The sequence below is a fragment of the Molossus molossus genome, unplaced genomic scaffold (assembly GCF_014108415.1).
Source record: "Molossus molossus isolate mMolMol1 unplaced genomic scaffold, mMolMol1.p scaffold_m16_p_2, whole genome shotgun sequence".
Lineage (NCBI taxonomy): Eukaryota > Metazoa > Chordata > Mammalia > Chiroptera > Molossidae > Molossus > Molossus molossus.
In genome coordinates, this window is record NW_023425355.1 from 68,883,304 (window position 1) to 68,901,925 (window position 18,622).

General features: G+C 37.6%; 1 protein-coding gene across 1 annotated transcript; it reads left to right on the plus strand.

Annotated features, from left to right (window-relative positions):
• Positions 1 to 8,656: 8,656 nt before the first annotated feature.
• On the plus strand, positions 8,657 to 15,844 carry CCDC160 (coiled-coil domain containing 160). The gene is made up of 2 exons (XM_036270204.1): positions 8,657 to 8,684; positions 14,855 to 15,844. The coding sequence occupies exon 2, from the start codon at positions 14,879 to 14,881 to the stop codon at positions 15,842 to 15,844; it is 966 nt and encodes a 321-aa protein (XP_036126097.1). The 5' UTR covers positions 8,657 to 8,684; positions 14,855 to 14,878.
• The last annotated feature ends 2,778 nt before the right edge of the window (positions 15,845 to 18,622 follow it).

Here is an 18,622-nt window from a genome sequence, read left to right on the forward strand (position 1 = left end):
TAGACAGCTGACAACAAAATCCCAATAGCATCATTGGAACCAATGGACAACTGAATGATAGCTTTCATGTGCCAACAGAAAATAACTACTAACCTATAATTGTATGCCATGCAAAAGTATCTTTCAAGGAAGAGAGTGAAATATAATGAAAGAACATGCCACCAATAGAACTTCAATAAAGGACATTCCAAAGGTAGAATGAAAGTTATCTCAGATGCCAGAGATGCAGATAGGAGAGAAGAGCAAAGCCTGTGAAAAAATATATGGATAAACCTAAATAAATATTAACAGTATAAAAAAGTAAATAAGTCTTAGAGGGTTAAAGTATATAAATATATAGAATTAAAATACAGTATTAACACAAATTGAGAGGAAGCAGTAAATGAATGTAGTATTTTAAGTTTCTTATTTTAGTATTTTAAGTCTTGGAATGTAGTATTTTAAGTCTTGGAAAAGAATATTGATTAGTTTCAAATTTTTGTAAGTTTTCATATTTTAGTCTGAGGGATGACATTTAAAAATAAAATTAGAGGGCATAAACTTGAAATCAGGAGAGAAAGAAACTGTGGAATAAGAAAAGTTAAGAAAGAAGGGAAAGAAACATGGAAAAGAGGGACTTATACCACAAAAATAACGTGGTAGATTTAACCCAAATATTAAATAGCTAAAATGAACAAAGATTGTTAGAAAAGTACAATCAGCCCTGGCCGGTTTGGCTCAGCGGTTAGAGCATCGGCCTGCGGTCCAGAGAGACCTGGGTTCGGTTCCCGCTAAGGGCACGTGCCTCGGTTGCAGTTTTTCCCCAGCCCTGGTTGGGTCGTGTGGGTGGCAGCCACTCGATGTGTCCCTTTCACGTCGATGTTTCTCTCTCTCTCTCTCTCCCTTCCACTCTATCTGAACAAAAAAAAAAAAGAAAGAAAAGTACAATCAGTTATGTATTGAGAAATATTAAAAACACAATGGAGCAAAAATTTGAAAGAAAAAAATGGAGAAAGTATATACCATAAAATAGTATACAACCTATCTTGATTTACAGACTCAAGACAATTCCTATAAATAGCTCAGCTGGCTTCTTTGCAGAAATTGATAAGTTGACCCTAAAATTAATATGGAAATTCAAGGGGATCAAACTAGCCAAAACAACTTTGAAGAAGAACAAAGTTGAAGGACTTACATATCCCATCTTCAACGTTTACTACAGAACTACAGTAATCAAGACAATGTGGCACTGATATAAAAATCGACATATAGATGAATGAAATAGAACTGAAAGTGCAGAAATATGCTCTCAAATTTACAATAAATTGATTTTTGATAAGAGTGCCAAGACATTCAATGAGGAAAAAATAATCTCTTTAACAAATGGTTCTGGCACTGATGAATGTCCATGTGCAAAAGAATTGTTGGCCATTTCTCTCTTTTTCTTACTTATTTAAAAAAATGTCATTTGGATTTAACACTGGGTTTCTTGAAATAAAAAAAAGTACACACTTAGCCCCGGCAGGTTTGTCTCAGAGGTTAGAGCATTGGCCTGCGGTAAGGGCATGTACCTCGGTTGCAGTTTGTCCCCAGCCCTGGTTGGGTCGTGCAGGTGGCAGCCACTCGATGTGTCCCTTTCACATAGATGTTTCTCTCCCCCTCGCTCACTCTCTCCCTCCCTCCCACTCTATTTGAACAAAATATCGAAAAATGTCCTCGAGTGAGGATAAAAAAAAAAGTACACACTTTGCTCTCTGTGCATAAACTGAGTAACAACTGTGAAGTGACCAATTGCCAACAAACTGAAAGATGTGTTGTTATTGGCAATTGATCATGATGCACATCTGTTATATACGTAGTTATCTGTGCACTGAAGAGCTAGCAGCAAGTCTGTACTTTATGCAATAACTGGTGTTATTTAACCTAACAGTGGTAACTGAAGTTTGTGCATATTACAACCAAGCAAAGTGAGAACTAGCTGTATACATGCTTTACTTAGTAGATTCTACTTTCCAGTGATATATGACACACACACAGTACAGGAACCTTGTGATATTATGCTTCTATTTCCTCCCTTCCAACATTTATGCCATTTATTTTTGGGGGGGAATACGTTTTACATGTACATATGTTATAAATTCACAAAATATTGATCATTTTTGCTTTAGACTGTTGACTGTCTTTAAAGAGCTTAAAATGAAAAGAAGTCTTTTTACCTACCCACATATTTACTATTCCAGTGTTCTGCATTCCTTTGTATAGATCCAGATTTTCATCCTGTAGCAGGACTGAAGGACTTCCTTTAACATTTCATGGAGTTCAGATCTTGTGGTGATTAATTCTTTCAGCTTTTGTATATCTGAAAATGTCTTCATTTTGCCTCTGTTTTAAAAGATATATTTACCAGGTTGATTTTTTTTTTTTCTTTCACTACATTCAAGATGTTGCACGGCCTTCTGGCTTACATTTTTCTGATGACAAATCTCCTGTCCTCTGTATGTATTGTGTCCTTTTTTCTCTCTGGCTGCTTTTAAGATGTTCTCTATCACTTGTTTTAAGCCATTTGATTATTATGTGCCTTGGTTTTCTCTGTTTATTGTGTTTAGGGTTCACTGATCTAATTTTTGAGTATTCAATACTTAGCACACTTACTCGACATGTTACAGATAAATCAGTAAGTATTTCCTGAATCAAACTGAATGAATTGTTAAAGTATATCAGCTATATGAATGCACCCATTTGGACTTTTAAATATTTTAATTTTTTTAACCAAAGTCTCATTCACCTACAGGTATTATCTTTTTCTGTGGGCCTTCCTCTCACTCCAGCTTTTCCCACCTATTGGCTTGTACTTTAAGATCCAGTATATCTGATTTATTTTTATGTGTTCCAACCTGTAATGCTGTTTCTTTTTTTATTTTTAATTTTTGTTACAGATGTTTCTCCTTTTTTACACTGTAAAGCTGTTTTATGCTTCTGTGCCTTTGCACATTCGATTCCCTCTACTTTCATACCTTTTTCTGCCTGGAGAGCTACTATTTTTCTTTCAACACCCAGCTCAGATGATTCAACTTCAAAGGAGCTTAAGACTTCCTTTCCATCACTGCATTTATCACATTTATCTACCTGAATGCTTCTAGCAGTTAGCCCAATGTCAGGAATATTGAGAAGGTCAGCAATCATTACTTGAATTAATTAGAGTTGGGAGAAATTTAAGATAGGGAATTTAAAAATTTTATTGAGTTACACAAACAAAATATATGCAAATCTTAACTGTACAACTCCATGATTTAAAAAAAATCCTCACCCAAGGATATCTTTTACCAAAACCCCAGAGGTACCCTTTCACAGTTACTTCTTTATGGTACCATTATTTTAATTTCTAACACCAGAGATAAGTTTTACCTGTATAACAGCTTCTATATCTAAAGAAATACGGAATTAAAATTTGATACTCTTATTACACGTGACTATTACTAACAATGGTTAAGACTTATTGAGAAATTTCTATACACCAAGCACAGTTCTAATTGCTTTATATATATTAACTAATTTATCATCATAGCCACTCTGTGAAGGAGGTACTATCATTGCTCCCAATTTTCCAATGAATAACCTGGGATACAGAAGAGTTAAGCAATTGCTCAAAAACACATAACACCTAAGTGGCAGAGCTGGTATTTGAACCCAGATAGCAGGTCTCCAGAGTTTGTGCAAGGCAATGTACAAACAAATATCTTAGCAAAATATGATATGTCAGTAGTTTAAAAATGATTACTGTTCATTGCTTGCCATTGGAAGAACATGAATGTCAGAACAAGGGAAAGCTTACTATAGGATCTCCCAGGCACTAGGGTCAGGTGCCTTTATATGCCAGTGCTACATAGTTGTTGAAAGCCAAACCTGCCTGAGTTCAAATCCCAGCTCTATCACTTATTAACCATGTGACCTTAGGCAAGTTATCCCTTGTGTGCCTGTTTTCTCATCTGTAAAACATAGGTAATAATAGTATCTACACCATAAGATATTGTGAAGGTTAAAGGAAACACTCTTGGAACATGGTATGGTCTCCCTTCCTTCCTTCCACAAATATTCTTTCAGTGCCTACCATGTGGCAAGCACTGTGCTTGGTGCTCAGGATGTATCAGTGAAAAAAATCAATGATCCATGCCCATTTGGAACAACCTGGAAGAGGTGGGTGTAGAGAAAACAAAATAAAAACAATATAATATAGTGTGTTAGAAGATAAGTATGCTTTGGCCAGTGTGGCTCAATTGGCTGAGTGTCATCCCATGTAATTCCCAGTCGGGGTGCATGCCCAGGTTTCAGGTTCAGTCCTGGTCTGAGTGTGTGCAGGAGGCAGCATATCAATATTTCTCTTTTACATTGATGTTTCTCTCTCTCTCTCTTCCTTTCCCTTCCTCTCTAAAATCAATAAAAAATAAAATAAGTACTATATTTTTAAAAAGTAGAGTTAGGAGTAGTAGAAATGCTGCAGAGGTTGAAACTTGATAGAATTAAATAGTAGGGTCAGGTTAGGCCTCACAGAGAGATAAGATTTGAACAAAGACTGAAAGAAGATAAGGAAGAAAAACATGTGGATATCATGTATCTTTTGAAGAGCATTCAAGGCAGAGAGATCAGATAGAGCAAAGTCCTGAATGGTGGGAGGATGATTGAGTGTTCTCGGAACAAGGAGCCAGTGCTGCTGGAATGGGATCATCAAGGCACAAAGTGGCAGGAGAGGAGGTCAGAGAGGTATTATGTGTGGGAGGGGGGCTTTGTAGGGTATTATAAGGATTTTATGTTTTACTGCAAGTCAAATTGAGAGACTTTGTTGGCTTTTGAGAAGAGTGATAACATGATCTGACTTCATATTTTATAATGTTCTCTCTGAATCTGTGTTGAGAATAAATAGTAGGTGAGTGTTGTGGATTGAATTGTGTCCCTGCAAAAGTTATGCTCAAATTCTTACCCCCATACCTATGAATATGCCCTTATTAGAAGAAATAAGGTCTTTGCAGATATAATCAAATTAAGATGAGATCATATTGGAGTAAAGATGGCCCTAATCCAATAACTGATATATTTATAAGAGGAGGGGAATTGGGGCACACAGACACACACAGAGGGAAAACAGCTATGTGAAGACATACACACATAAGAACACCCTGTTAAGACAGACAGAGATTGGAATGATAAATCTATAAGCCAAGGAAGGCCACAGATTTCTGGCAACCACCAGAGGTTAGGAGAGACAGATTGTCCCTCAGAGTCTTTAGAAAGAATCAACTCTGCTAACTCTGATTTGATATTTCTAGGCTCCAGAACTGTGGAAGAATAAGTATATATTGTTTTAAGCCACTCGTTTATGATATTTTGATGTGGCAACCCTAGGCAACTAAAATAGTGGGCAAGGGTAGAAGCAGTTAGGAGGTGATTGCAATAGTCCATTCCAGTTAACAGATAATGGGGGCCAGAATCAGGGTGGTAATGGTAGAAATGGGGAGAAGCCATCAGATTTCAGAGATTTCAGATACATTATAAAGGCACAGCCAACAGAATCTGCTGACTATAGGATGCACGATGTAAGAAAGGTTAGCTATTATTATTATCTCCATGAATAATTTAAATATTTATCAACATGACCCAACCAGTGTGACAGTGGTTGAGCATCAACCCATGCACCAAGAGGTCACTGGTTTGAATCCTGGTCAGGGCACATGCCCAGGTTGTGGGCCCAGTCCTTAGTGGGGGACATGCAGGAGGTGGCCAATCGATGTTTTCTCTCATTGATACTTCTATCTTTCTCTCCCTCTTCCTTTCTTTCTCTCTAAAAATCAATAAAATAAATATTTATCAACATGTAAATTATAGCTATAAATGTGTGTTTTCAGACAATATCAAGGAAAGTTTTGTCAGAATCCCACAAACTAATTCTGACAGAATTCATAAGAAAACATACATTGACCTTAGGCCTATTTCGGCCTCCAACCCTTATTGACATTAGTTCTCTAAGGAGGATAAAGGAGAATGAGAACTAGGCCTCAGGGTACTTGCATGAAACTTTGCAAGCTCCCAAACATCTGTTACCAAGAAGTTTTGACATGTAACCTACTGTTGTTTCTAAGTCACCACCTTGTTTAGTTTTGATAAATTTGACTGTCATTTTTTCAATGTGCTTCTACCTTCTTTCACTTGAGATTCTAGAGCTAATGTTTCCTTCCACCCTCATGCTTTCTAGAAAATACTAGGTTTCCTAAAAGTCACTATTATTACTATTTTGGACACCCTAGTTTCACTCTGTTTGCCAGGTCCATCTTTTGGTCAGGCCCTGGCTGAATCCAAATCATAGTATAACCAATGTGTGTGATCAATTGGGTGATGGAAGAATCAGCATCTGGCAACCAGGCTAATCAAAGTCTGAGAAGATAATTAGTTATGCAACAAAATACCATGACTGAAATCTATAACATAATGAAGAACATGGGCTTGTTCCCCAACCAAATCCTGGAAGTTGTGAGCAACTTTTGAAGCTCAAGGAGAGTAGTTGTGGAACTGACAAAAGGAAATTATTTTACACTGCCAGTAGTGTAGAACTAGTTGCTCCCAGTAGTTTTTTTTTTTTTTTTAATCCTCATCTGAGGATATTTTCCCATTTATTTTCAGATCAAGTGGGAGCGAGGGGGGAAGGATGGAGAGAGAGAGAGAGAGAGAGAGAGAGATTATGTGAGAGAGACACATCATTGGTTGCCTGCCGAAAGACCGGACCAGGGCGGAGACCCAACCGCCACTGAGGTAGTGCCCTTGACCAGAATTGAGCCTACTGACTCTTTGGTCCACCTGGTCCACGTTCCAACCGCTGAGCCAAACCTGCCAGAGTGCTCCCAGTAGGTTTTAAATTCAAACCGGTGCAATGATCGGTTTAGAGAAATTCCTGAGTCATAAATGAGGAAACCATGTGCTACCTGAGATATAAACTCAGTCTCCCAAAGGGACAGAACCTGGGGACAATGCTGTCTTGACACAGGTCCTTGAAGACTTGATCAGAGGTAGAAATTCTGGCCAGAACATTGGCTGAGGGGCAGAGGTGGGGCTGTGGGGCGGGGTGAAACTGCCACATTGTAAGGGACCCCGAACCAAATCCAGGCGGCCTTCCAGAGCTAACTCTCCTCAACATCAGGTTACTGATCTGCAGGCCTAGGGATTAACCTTGCTCCCCTCCCTATTTTCCCAGCAATCCAGGCGGCTTTGTGAGTCACCCGGAGCCTCCGTAATAAGCCCACTGTGGGTGGGGCAGCCTCAGGGTTTCTTGCCCCTTCCCACCCTGACTGGCTGGCTCTCTTGCGATTTGAGCTCCTATTCCCTGCAGGCAGTAGCCACCAGGAGAACCACCACACCCAGCATGCGCAGTGCTCTGCCAGGCTGAGAGCACCAGCAGAAAGCTCCCGGGTCCTTTTAAAGCCCTCCGGACGGTTGCTAGGCAACGGCGTGGCCCGTGCTGGCGCTGCACTGCGGAAGCTCTGCCAGGCTCTGGCCGGTCCCTGGCGCGGTGGCCAGCGCTGAACTAAGGGCTGCCGTTGGCCTGTGGTGGCCAGCTTCGGAGAAGTGGGGACCGGGACCACCGGGCCCCACCCACGCCAACAGGTAAGTCTGCGCGCAGGAAAGGAGGGCTCCTCCGGGTTTCTCCTGCTCGTTCCTCTTCTTCTCCTCCATCATGCTTCGCTGTAGAAAGCCTCAGGTCAGGAGGTGGGGAGCATTTGGGAGGGAAGGGAACAGGGCGTGGGAGTCCGGGTGTGGAAGGAGGTGTGGGGTCGGCCGGTCCCGCTGCTCCTCCCAGCCCGCGTGTCAGTCAGATGGTAGGGACCATGTCACCTGCGGTGGGGGTGGGCAGCGCCCTGCTGTACCCACCTTCTCTTCACTGATAGCAGTGATGGCGGGAGTTTCAGTTAACCATTTAAAGAAAAATTCCCCCAAACTATGCACGCATAGATACAGTTTTATAACAAGCATGTGACTACCATGCTAATAAAGTACTCAGCCTTCAGAATACAGGGACTCCATGTCTTCGAGAAGGAATCGTTTCACACTAATAACAAAGAATTGTCCACAAAGCCCAGTTTTAAATGGCACTTCGCTTAGCTCTCAATATCTGCCAAGGAATAAAAAAGACAATTTGTCCCGTGAGGTGGATATTTGGCTCATATATTAGGACCGGGAAAGATTAAGGCACACATTGGGATCACTGCCCTTTAAAATTTTTTTTTCAAATTAATTGTGCCCCCAGGGAGAGAAGCAAGGCCTAGGCTCCAGCCCTTTGCTAATGTGGCCCATTAAGAACAAGCATGCTGCTGCTACTGCAGCCACCAGCTGTGGCTCATTGTTCAATAGATGCTGAAGGAGAGGAGATAATACTGTGTTTGACTATGATGCCACCATCATTCTTGTCCCATTTGATATTTGTATTACGTGGGAAAGGAAGACTTAGTGTCATCATAGTTGGGAAAGTAGGTTGACAAGTTAAAAAGAAAACTTTCTTCAAAGTGTCTGGCATCACATTTCAGATGGGCCAAATGGATATAAACAGGGATAGGGGCATTCCGGTTAATTATATTTTCTAATTATCCTAGTGGGATTTTATTTTCAGTTCAAACTGGAGAAGGAGAAGAATGACATCGAATGGAAGACCTTGGGCATCTGGAAGTGTAAGTTTAGTTGTGCTGGCTGTTATCTTGTTATGAGTGTTTAGAAGCACAGAGCCTCAACCTTGTAACTAGATCATTATTCTGCATTGTCAGTACACTATCAAGAAGGCGTCATAAAAATACAATAAAGTGTCCTGAAGATTTAGCTGAGACAATAAACTTTGAGGGGAAAATAAAAGTCCTTTCCCTAAATTGTCAGCCAAAACACTTCATAAGCCACAGCACAAATCATGAGTATTTACAAAAACTAAATTAGAATCAAAGCATTATAAAATTTTCAGGAAGAATATTAAGTATCAATTATTCGACAAATATTTATTGAGGGCTACTATGTGTCAGCTAGGGATAAAAGATAAATAAGATGCCAAGAGATCACAGTGTATTGGTAAAATAAAAGTTTGTATGGAATGCTGTAGAAACACAGGAAAAACTCAAAGTGCAGCATCATCCTTGCGGATCTTCAAATCAATACTTCACTTGTAATATTTCTAAGAATGTATTGGTGACTCTAAAAGACACTGGAGCATTTGGAACGTTCTTGGTAAAACAACTGGTGATAAAAATGGAAATATCTTTTGTTGTAAAAAGACTACCACTTTTCTATTTAGAAATAATCAATGTAGCTTCAGAAATTTGGGGTCATAAACCACTTACAGGATTTAAGGCTAATTCTTCCCCAAGGATGCAGGTTAAATTAATGTAATATTTGAGTTTAGAGTCCCCTCTACATATCATAATACTACCTACAATTCTTTTTTTTCAAACTGACTTTTTCTGAGGGCTGATGACTTCAGGCTGGCAACTTTGAAGCACACATCTTTGGAGAAGGGTTGAGTTATTTAACTGGCTGGTTCATGTTCCAAAGCAGAGTAAGGAAAACCTTAAAAAAACAACAAAACCCATTTTTAATAATATACTTTAAAATTACTTCCATTTTAATTTTCATTAATTTCTTTTAACCATCCACAAAATAAGTATATTGTCCCTATTTTACACTTGAAAAAAAAAAAAAAAAACTGAGGTAAGTTTTCACATAGTTCTAAAGTGTGGGAGACAAGATAGCTGATTCTTTAGTCTTATTTTTTTTCACCATAGTCCACACTCATTTCCTTTCTCAAGAACTTTCTTCTCCTTCTTCCCCACAATTCTGCATGGTAAAACATGTTTGCTCACCTTGACTTCAGACAGTTCCTTTGGGTTCTAATTTTGGTATTTAATAGTTTTCTGCAAGCTACTAATTCTCCATAGTATGTGAAATGGCAAAGCTCCCCTAGATGGGGCAGGTCAGAATCTTCTTGAATAAGGAGAGAGGATAATGATGGCAGTGTTTTCTGCCTGGGAACAGTGGAAATAGAATAAAAGGTTGAGAACTACTGCTTTTAAGTGAAACAGGTTGGACAATTGAGCAAAAAAGCAAGGTCAGTGATTTTCTTTGTAGCAGACCCACCCCCCTTTTCACCAAGCAGTTTTTCTAAGGGTTGAGAGAACTGAAAACTTCTAAGAATAATGGGGAAAAGTTCCTTGGGCTAAGAAGGGCCCTTTGTCTTCCCCTTACTGCCCCATAGGTTGTGATTAAAAGTCATGGCTCTAGTTGAGTGGGCCTGAGAGGCTGAGGGTAGTGACAGAAGTTTGCCCATCACAGGTTAGAGATGACCTTTCCCAACCACCATTTCCAATTTACCAAGTTTGTAATGAAGCACTCTTGTGAGGGGGAAAACGCTTCTGGGGATTTACCAGAGCTATTTCCCAGTTCCTGAATATCCCTGCCTGGAAGAATAGTCTCTTTCCGCATACACATCTAGATTTATGCAAAAGAGGTGGTCCTGAAATTTTGAAATCAAATTCTAATGTAAATGAGATAAGGCAACAGAAAAAAATCTTTGATTTTTATGTCATCAAATCTCTCTAAAGCATGTGATTGAAAATATGAATATTTTAGAAAACAAATAGATTTTACATATTTGATCACTTATCCACCTTAATATGAGTATATTCCTCAGAGACCCATATCTTGAAAATGAAACTGAGATGGTTTGGGGGGTTTCTCCTTTCACAATAAACATTAGTGCATTGTTTTCTGGAACTATTTGAGGATAGATATGCATTCACCTGAGATTTCTACAAAAGGTTTACCCAAAGATCCATAATAAATGATCATTCTTTGCTTAGCTCTCAACAAGTATATTTTGATATATCACATTATATTATAAATCCATTTTCAATTTATTTTATTAGTGCTTCCCAAATTCTTCAGGTGAATATAAACCACTCTTATGAGTCAAGAGATTCTCTTACTCCACCAAAATGACACAATACTTTGCCACTGTAAAATGAAGAAAGTTACCAGAGGATGAATGGTAATGTTTTCACGTAGACACTAACTGGAACCATCAGGAGCCCATTATTAATTCATGTCAGACACAAATGAATATATGTAGCCATATTATGGACACCTAAGCATTGACAGTTCAGTCCCAAGGACTTCTGAGTGATCACTGTCTTAGAGGACCCCTAATGTTATTTTTGTCATATGACTTTATATAATTTTCCTTGTTTTAGCTTATTTCTTTAAATCTTTTGTTTTTCTTGGACCCCCCCTGCCCTTCAGTCCTTCAGAATCCATCATAGTGTTGGGTAATAATAATAAATATTCACAATTGATCCACTAAAAAGGCATGCTTGTACTTTCAATAAGGGATTCTGGTTTGATCTACCTTTTGCTGCAAAAAATTACCTAATCAAGTTTATTGAGAACAAAATGGCTACCACTCTATGTAGAGGAGTGTCATTGTTTCAAAGCGTATTCCTTATCCTTGTTGAAGATTAGTAATGTCATATTTGTTCTCCATAAAAAATCAAACAGTGCAATTTGCAAAGAGAAAATGAGACTGTCATCTTTTGCCCCCAGTGTGGGCTTTGCCATAGTGTGAGTAGATTTGGGAAAAAGCCCTTAAAGGATATCTTGCCAATGAAAGAGAAGGAGAGAGGGAGAGAGGGAGAGAAAGAGAGAGAGAAAAAAGAAGAAAAGAAAGAAAGAAAAGAAGCAGCTCAGAGACCCCTGACCCTGCCCTGTATAAGCCATGGGAGAGGAATTCCAAAGGCTTTTTAAACCTTTCTCTTTCTGTCCTTTGATATGTGACATGCAATTCTACTTACCCCCACCCCTTTATTTTTCTCTTTTCTTTTGTAGCTCTTTAAAGATACCTAATCTCTGAAAATAGCGGGTTGTTTTATTTCAATTTGTAAATGAAACCTGGCAATAATAAAGGGGAATTTTAGAACAAGTACTGGCCTGGGAGACAGGGTTTCAATTTTACCATCCAAGGATGTGTGGCCTTGGTCAATTCACTTGACTTCTCTGATCCTCAGTTATAACATAAATCTATTCTTCCCAGTTCTGTGAAAAGCACTGTCTATATGAAGAAAGTATACAGACGTTCAGGAAGAAAAGTAGTGAAATTTATGTATTTATGAGAGGGTTGGAAATAGAAGACACTTTTTCAAGGTACAAATTATTAATAAAAACAGTTTTCTATTTTAACCTTTATCTCTACCCAAATTTCTATATCAGATTTGTTATTGCTGCTATCTCCAGTTATAAATTGGCCTCAGCTTACTTTCCCCTTTATACACCTCCTTCCTGATCAATCTCACCAATACCTTTCATCCAGAATTTGATAGGAGGAATAGTAATCTCTCTCCCATTGCTACCTGATTAGAAGCATTTTTATTTTTTACAGGATTACAAATGTCACCCCAATAAATTCAATAAAAATAAATAAGTTATAAATGTTACAAAACAATTAAAAATGTGACTGGCAATTAGCATCACTATATTTTCTTTTTCTTCTGTTTCTTTCCTTCATGGTTGCTATAATAATCCCCACATGTTTGCATTCATAATACTAGAGAGGAGAGAAACCAGGATTATGAATTTCTTTCCTCTTTAAGAACAGATAGATCATAGTTTTTTCTAGATTGTGACTAGTAGAATAATTAAAGTCAGAAAGGACTATTTTAAGAGAAAGGAGATAGATGATGCTTCCTATGGCAAATCAATACCATGAATTTCAAGTCTCAGCTTATTACTCTGGTCTGATTGACTAAACTGTAGTAAAGCTTGGCTTATAGCTTTTGAGCCCATCATTTTAATACCTTTACTGAATATTTGCACCTTTTCCTTTCCTCAAAGCCAAGTAGTTGCCAGTGGGGATGTACCCTTGGGGATAGTGAGTCACTTCCTTCTTGTTGGGAGGTAGGGGGTCAGACATGTTCATGTAGATACCAAGTTTATTCTCTCACTGTTGGTAGTAAGGAAATCTGTTGAAATTTAAACTATTGTTACTAAAAAAAAAATACTAGAGAGATAATATATCAAAAAGTGGTTATTTAAGGACCATGGGATTATGAGGGAGATTTCTTTTCTCTATTTTCCAAAATTCTACAAATAACAAGCACTATTTTATAATCTTTACATCATATAAAATATTATATAAATATATTATATATTATATATTAAATAATATAACATAATATTTAATAATATTAAAGCAAATATTAATTAAAAATAAATACAACATCCCTGGCCAGTGTGGATCAGTTGGTTGAGTATTGTTCCATGCACTGAAAGGTTGCTGGTTTGATTCTGGGTCAGGGAACCTGCCCAGGTTACATGGAAGCCAATCAATGGCTCACTCTCATATGGATGTTTCTCTCTCTCCATCTCCCTTCCTCTCTCTCTCTCTAAAATCAATATTTGTAAATAAATAAATAAGTAAATAAATAAAACAGATGACATTTTTTTGTTACCAATAAAAATTACATTTGTGTTCATGGAAAAATAGATGCAGATATAATTTTTTGTTAATCCTAACCTGAGGATATTTTTCCCATTGATTTTTAGAGAGTAGAAGGGAGGAAGGGAGGGAGAGAAAGAAAGAGAAATAGTTATGAGAGAGACACATCAATTGGTTGCACCCACAACCATCAGGGTGGGATCGAACCTGCAACCCAGGTATGTGCCCTTGACAGGATATCAAACCTGTAACCCTTCCCGAGACCCATTGGTGTACAGGTCAACATTCTAACCACTGGACTACACTGGCCAGGGGAATGCAGGCATAATTCGATTTTTCTCAGTGGTGATACCACAAATATATTACAATGAGTTAATGTAGAAAATGAAGTGACCCCTTCCTCCTTCTTCCAATCCTTTAGTGGTAACTGCAGTTATCAGTTTGCTAGTGTCCCTTCAATGTGTTGCTTGGTTCCTTCTTTCTCCCTTCTCTCAAAAGTAGTAACTGATCAAATATTTCCATGCTTTTAGGAGAGCTGTATGTTAAGGATTCCCTTTGAATAGGGAAGAAACAAAATAAATATCTTCTTATTTTTATGTACTTAGAAAGTTAGTTGTGATTTAATGTGCCAAGGTTTTACCTAAGAACTATACTTGGAGTCAATATCTCAAGAAAAACACATTTGGTGACATTAGTATTTTCAATTGTTGACATTCAGTTCTCATAATCAAATTGCTTTCAAAACAGATAGAATTCTATACACTTGGTAGTCATGCCTAAAAGCAATGCCCAAGACTGGAATAGCAGGAATTCACAGGTCAAGACAGAAGGAAAATTGGCAGAGTTCATCATGAGGAAGTCTGCATGGTATACTTTACCAAAAGCAGCTCACATCGTGTTAAGCCCTGATGTTTTAGTTACTTTAAAGAATGAATAAACAGTAGTCCAACACAAAAGAACCAGAAAAAAAAATCAGAGAAATTGGAAGCACAGGTATTAGCTTATTTTAATATTACCTTGTTAGTTTTAAATCACTTCTACTCTTTTTGAAGCAGTCTGTTTTCATGTGTATAGTTGCTTTCTCATAGAATTATTTTCTCTACCCATAATAAATAGCCAAATGTGTCAATTTATTGGTTATATTTCATAGGATTAGAGAATTTTAAAACTAAAAGTATCTATAGAACTTAGCTAGTTTATCCCTTTCAATTTACAAATGAGGGAACTGAGGCCCAGGCCATTTCATGAGTTATAGGGAGAGCCAGCCTTCAAATATTTAGATTCCTTTACCCATGAGCCAGCGTTCTTTGTTCTTTTCACTATACTAGCTGCCAGTATAAGTAATGTGCTTTGAATTTAAATTTTGTTTTTCAGGAATTGGAAGAGGTGCTTGAAGAAATGGATGATAGGAGAAAACACTGGAAGGAGAATATGTTTACTCCTTTTTTTAGTGCTCAGGATGTTCTAAAGGAGGCTTTACAGCCTGAATCTTGTCCTGAACAAATGACTTTAGATAAGGCCACAAGAAAGAGAGGAATGTATAATTTGTCTAGTAGAAAGTTTCAAGAAGGGAATAAATGTAAAAGGAAAGAATTTATTTCCCAACCAAATGAAAAAGGACAAGAACCAAATTTAAGAGAGAGTAAGATGAACATTTCTAAGAATGAAGCAGACACAAACTCTGTCTCCTGTGATTCATCTAATTTGGATGTTGTAACTGAAGAAAGCTTTAATAGCACAGAAGACCACTGCATCTGGAACACAAAGGAATTTCCAATTCTGTGGCGACAAGACAAGAAGAAATTTACTGAAGGAAAGTCTCCAAATTTTAGCCTGAATATTTTGAATGAAGAACTGGAAGAACTCAATATGAAATGCAGAAAAATAGAAGAGGAATTTGAAAATGCCGAAAAAGAACTTTTGAATGCCAAAAAGGAAGTCTCCGCAAAACCCCTACATTTTCAAGAAACAGAGATGGAAACTTCGAAGAAAGATTGGGAACTTCAAGCTTTAAGAAATGATCTATCTGAAAAAGCAACAAATGTCAAAAACTTAACTGAAGAGCTCCAGCAAGCCAAAGAAGTCATCCACAAGTTGAGCTTAGAGAACAGAGATTTAAAAGAAGTTGTGAGAAAGTTAAAGCATCAAGATGAGGTTGGAAATGCACTCCTAAAAGAAGAAATAAAATTGTATTATGAGTTAGAAATACAAAAGATCAGTGGAGAGCTTGATGTGATCAAGAATGAACTGAGAACTGAGAAGACACTGCAAGCAAGAAATAACAGGGCCCTGGAGTTGCTTAGAAAACACTTTTCTTCTGTAACATCAAGTACACTTGACAGCTTTACAAGGGATTTTTTTTAAAACGTAAAAAAATTAAAAAGCCTTTAATTAGGCAAATCATTGAGCCAAATCAGTGTTCTTTGTGCTTTTTCTGTGTACTTCTTAAAATGTGTTTAATTGGATGTAATTTTTATGTTTGGTGAATTCATACATCTGTAAAATGTATAGATGTCAACTTCAGAGCATCTGCTTTCTCTTTCTAATGAAATTATTGTGGGGGTCCAAATGTAAATGAAGCTTCAGAAATCTATTTTTTAATATTATTTCACTCAGACCTGTAGTGACTTACCAAATCATTTATGAACACAAATCAATAGCCTTTTTGTGATCTTGTGAGAATTATGTGTTTGGCATGTGAATATTCTTTCATCTGTGTTCATTGATGTTAGCAATAAAAATCATGTTTATGTGTATAAGCATAACATGTGTCTGTGGCTCTTATAGCTGCCTCTTCAGACTCAATGGGATACAAACATATATCTGTTTTCTTTGAGACCTAACCTTAATTAGGCATATAGAAACATCTCCAGGAAAAAAAAAATGCAGATTTTTCTCTCCCTTGCTGTTTTCCACATGCGTTCTCACTTGACCTGGCCAAATTTCCCTCGAACTAGAAGGTGACTTGGAGGCATGGCTGTGACCTTTGCTAGAGTCCTGATTTGTCAGCAATGGCTTTTGCATTTTCTTATGCTGACCACCAAGGGGCGTTGTTTACACAGTGGTTCCAAAAGTCTATCAGTGTGGGGAGGGAGCAGCTGGCTGGGGGAACTGAGGTGAAAGGTGGTGTGTGTTAGCTAGGTAAGCTGTTAGTGAGCTGCCTTGATTTATACAGGAATCCAACCCTGTAAGGGGCCTGGGCAATGACAATTTATTTTATACTTTTAGAGAATAAACATGTACTGCCTCAGTCCTTTGTCGAAAACAATAGGCAGTTGATTCTTTGCATTTGTTTGTATCAAACATTAAGACTTTTTTTTTTTTTGGAATAGGAGCTCTATTTGTATGCTATTTTTAAGTCCAATGAACCAAATGAAATTATAAACTATGAGGGTGGAAAACAATTGTAAGGGTTTAGGTATCTTCCTATATGGGAAATCCCCAGACTGGGAGCCTGAACATTTGGGTTCTAGTACCTTCTCTGCCATTAACTAATTACAAATCCTAGAAGTCCTCATCTATAAAAGGAGGGAGTAGAACTGTCATCCAGATTCTGTTCACTTTTACTATTGTGTGATTTCACCACAGTGATTTTATCTGCAGGTGTAACTACCTCTGAAGAAGTAAAACTCCTATGGCATCCGATGCACTCAGTTCTAGTACTTTGGGTGAAACCTACATTTCAGACACCCCTCCCCCTTTCAAATAAATATACAATGTCTCTTTTTTATAGTTTGAATATTTCCAAATACTGTGTCATTACTAAATCAGGAGAGAGAGTAAGTGAGCTTCTTTCTTCCCCATTATCTTGTTTCATTCTTTACTTGTTAAGGTTGGGAAATTCACTGAATAGAGAGACAAACTAAGCTGACCTGAAGGCTGAGCAGGGCTCGCCTAGCCTGGGAAGATTGGACTAAATTGGAAGATAATCATCTTTGGCAATTTCTGAGTTAGTCCCAATAACCCAGGTACAGGCAGCCCACTCAAATGGAAAGATGACTTTAGGTTTTTGGTGGTCACTGGCTTCTCACCAAAGGTCTAGGTACAAAAGCAAACTAGGAATTCTTTGCCCTATTCAACTATCTTCCTCATCACCCTTTAAAAATTATCCCTTTATTCTTGACCCAGAGAGACTCTCAGTCTCTGACTGCTAGTTTACATGTTAAAATAGTTCACAAATTGTATTAATTAAGCTACTGGGCTTAATCCTCTTAGTATATTTTAATTTTTAAAGAGGCGCTTTTATCCAACTACCCATTTAAAGTCTTAAGTAACAACTTTGTTTATCTTGCATGAGTGTGTGCATGTGCTTATGTGTGTGTGAGGGGTAGGGAAAGAGTGTGATGGAGACAGGTCCATAAAATATAAGTGGGTGGGGGTTTGTATTTCCAGGAAGGAACCAGAGAATAGATTTCTTTCTTTCTTTCTTTCTTTCTTTCTTTCTTTCTTTCTTTCTTTCTTTCTTTCTTTCTTTCTTTCTTTCTTTCTTTCTTTCTTTCTTTCTTTCTTTCTTTCTTTCTTTCTTTCTTTCTTTCTTTCTTTCTTTCTTTCTTCTTTCTTCTTCTTTCTTCTTCTCTCTCTCTCTCTTTCCTTTCTTCCTTTCTTTCTTCCTTTCCTTCTTTCTTTCTTTCTTTCTTTCTTCTTTCTTTTCTTTTTCTTTCTCTTTCTTTCTCTCTCTCTTTTCCTTTCTTCTTTCTTTCTTTCTTTCTTTCTTTCTTCTTTCTCTCTCTCTCTTCTCTTCCTTTCTTCTTTCTTTCTTTCTTTCTTTCTTTCTTTCTTTCTTTCTTTCTTCTTTCTCTCTTTCTCTTTCATTTTCTTTCTTTCTTTCTTCTTTCTTTCTTTCTCTCTCTCTCTCTCTTTCCTTTCTTCTTTCTTTCTTTCTTCTTTCTTCTTTCTCTCCTTTCTTTCTTTCTTTTCTTTCTTTCTTTTCTTTCTTTCTTTCTTCTTTCTCTCTCTCTCTTCTTCCTTCCTTCCTTCCTTCCTTCCTTCCTTCCTCCTTCCTTCTTCCTTCTTCATTCCTTCCTTCCTTCCTTCCTGCCTTCCTTCCTCCTTCCTTCCTTCCTTCCTTCCTTCCTTCCTTCCTTCCTTCCTCTTTCTTTCTTTCTTTCTTTCTTTCTTTCTTTCTTTCTTTCTTTCTTTCTT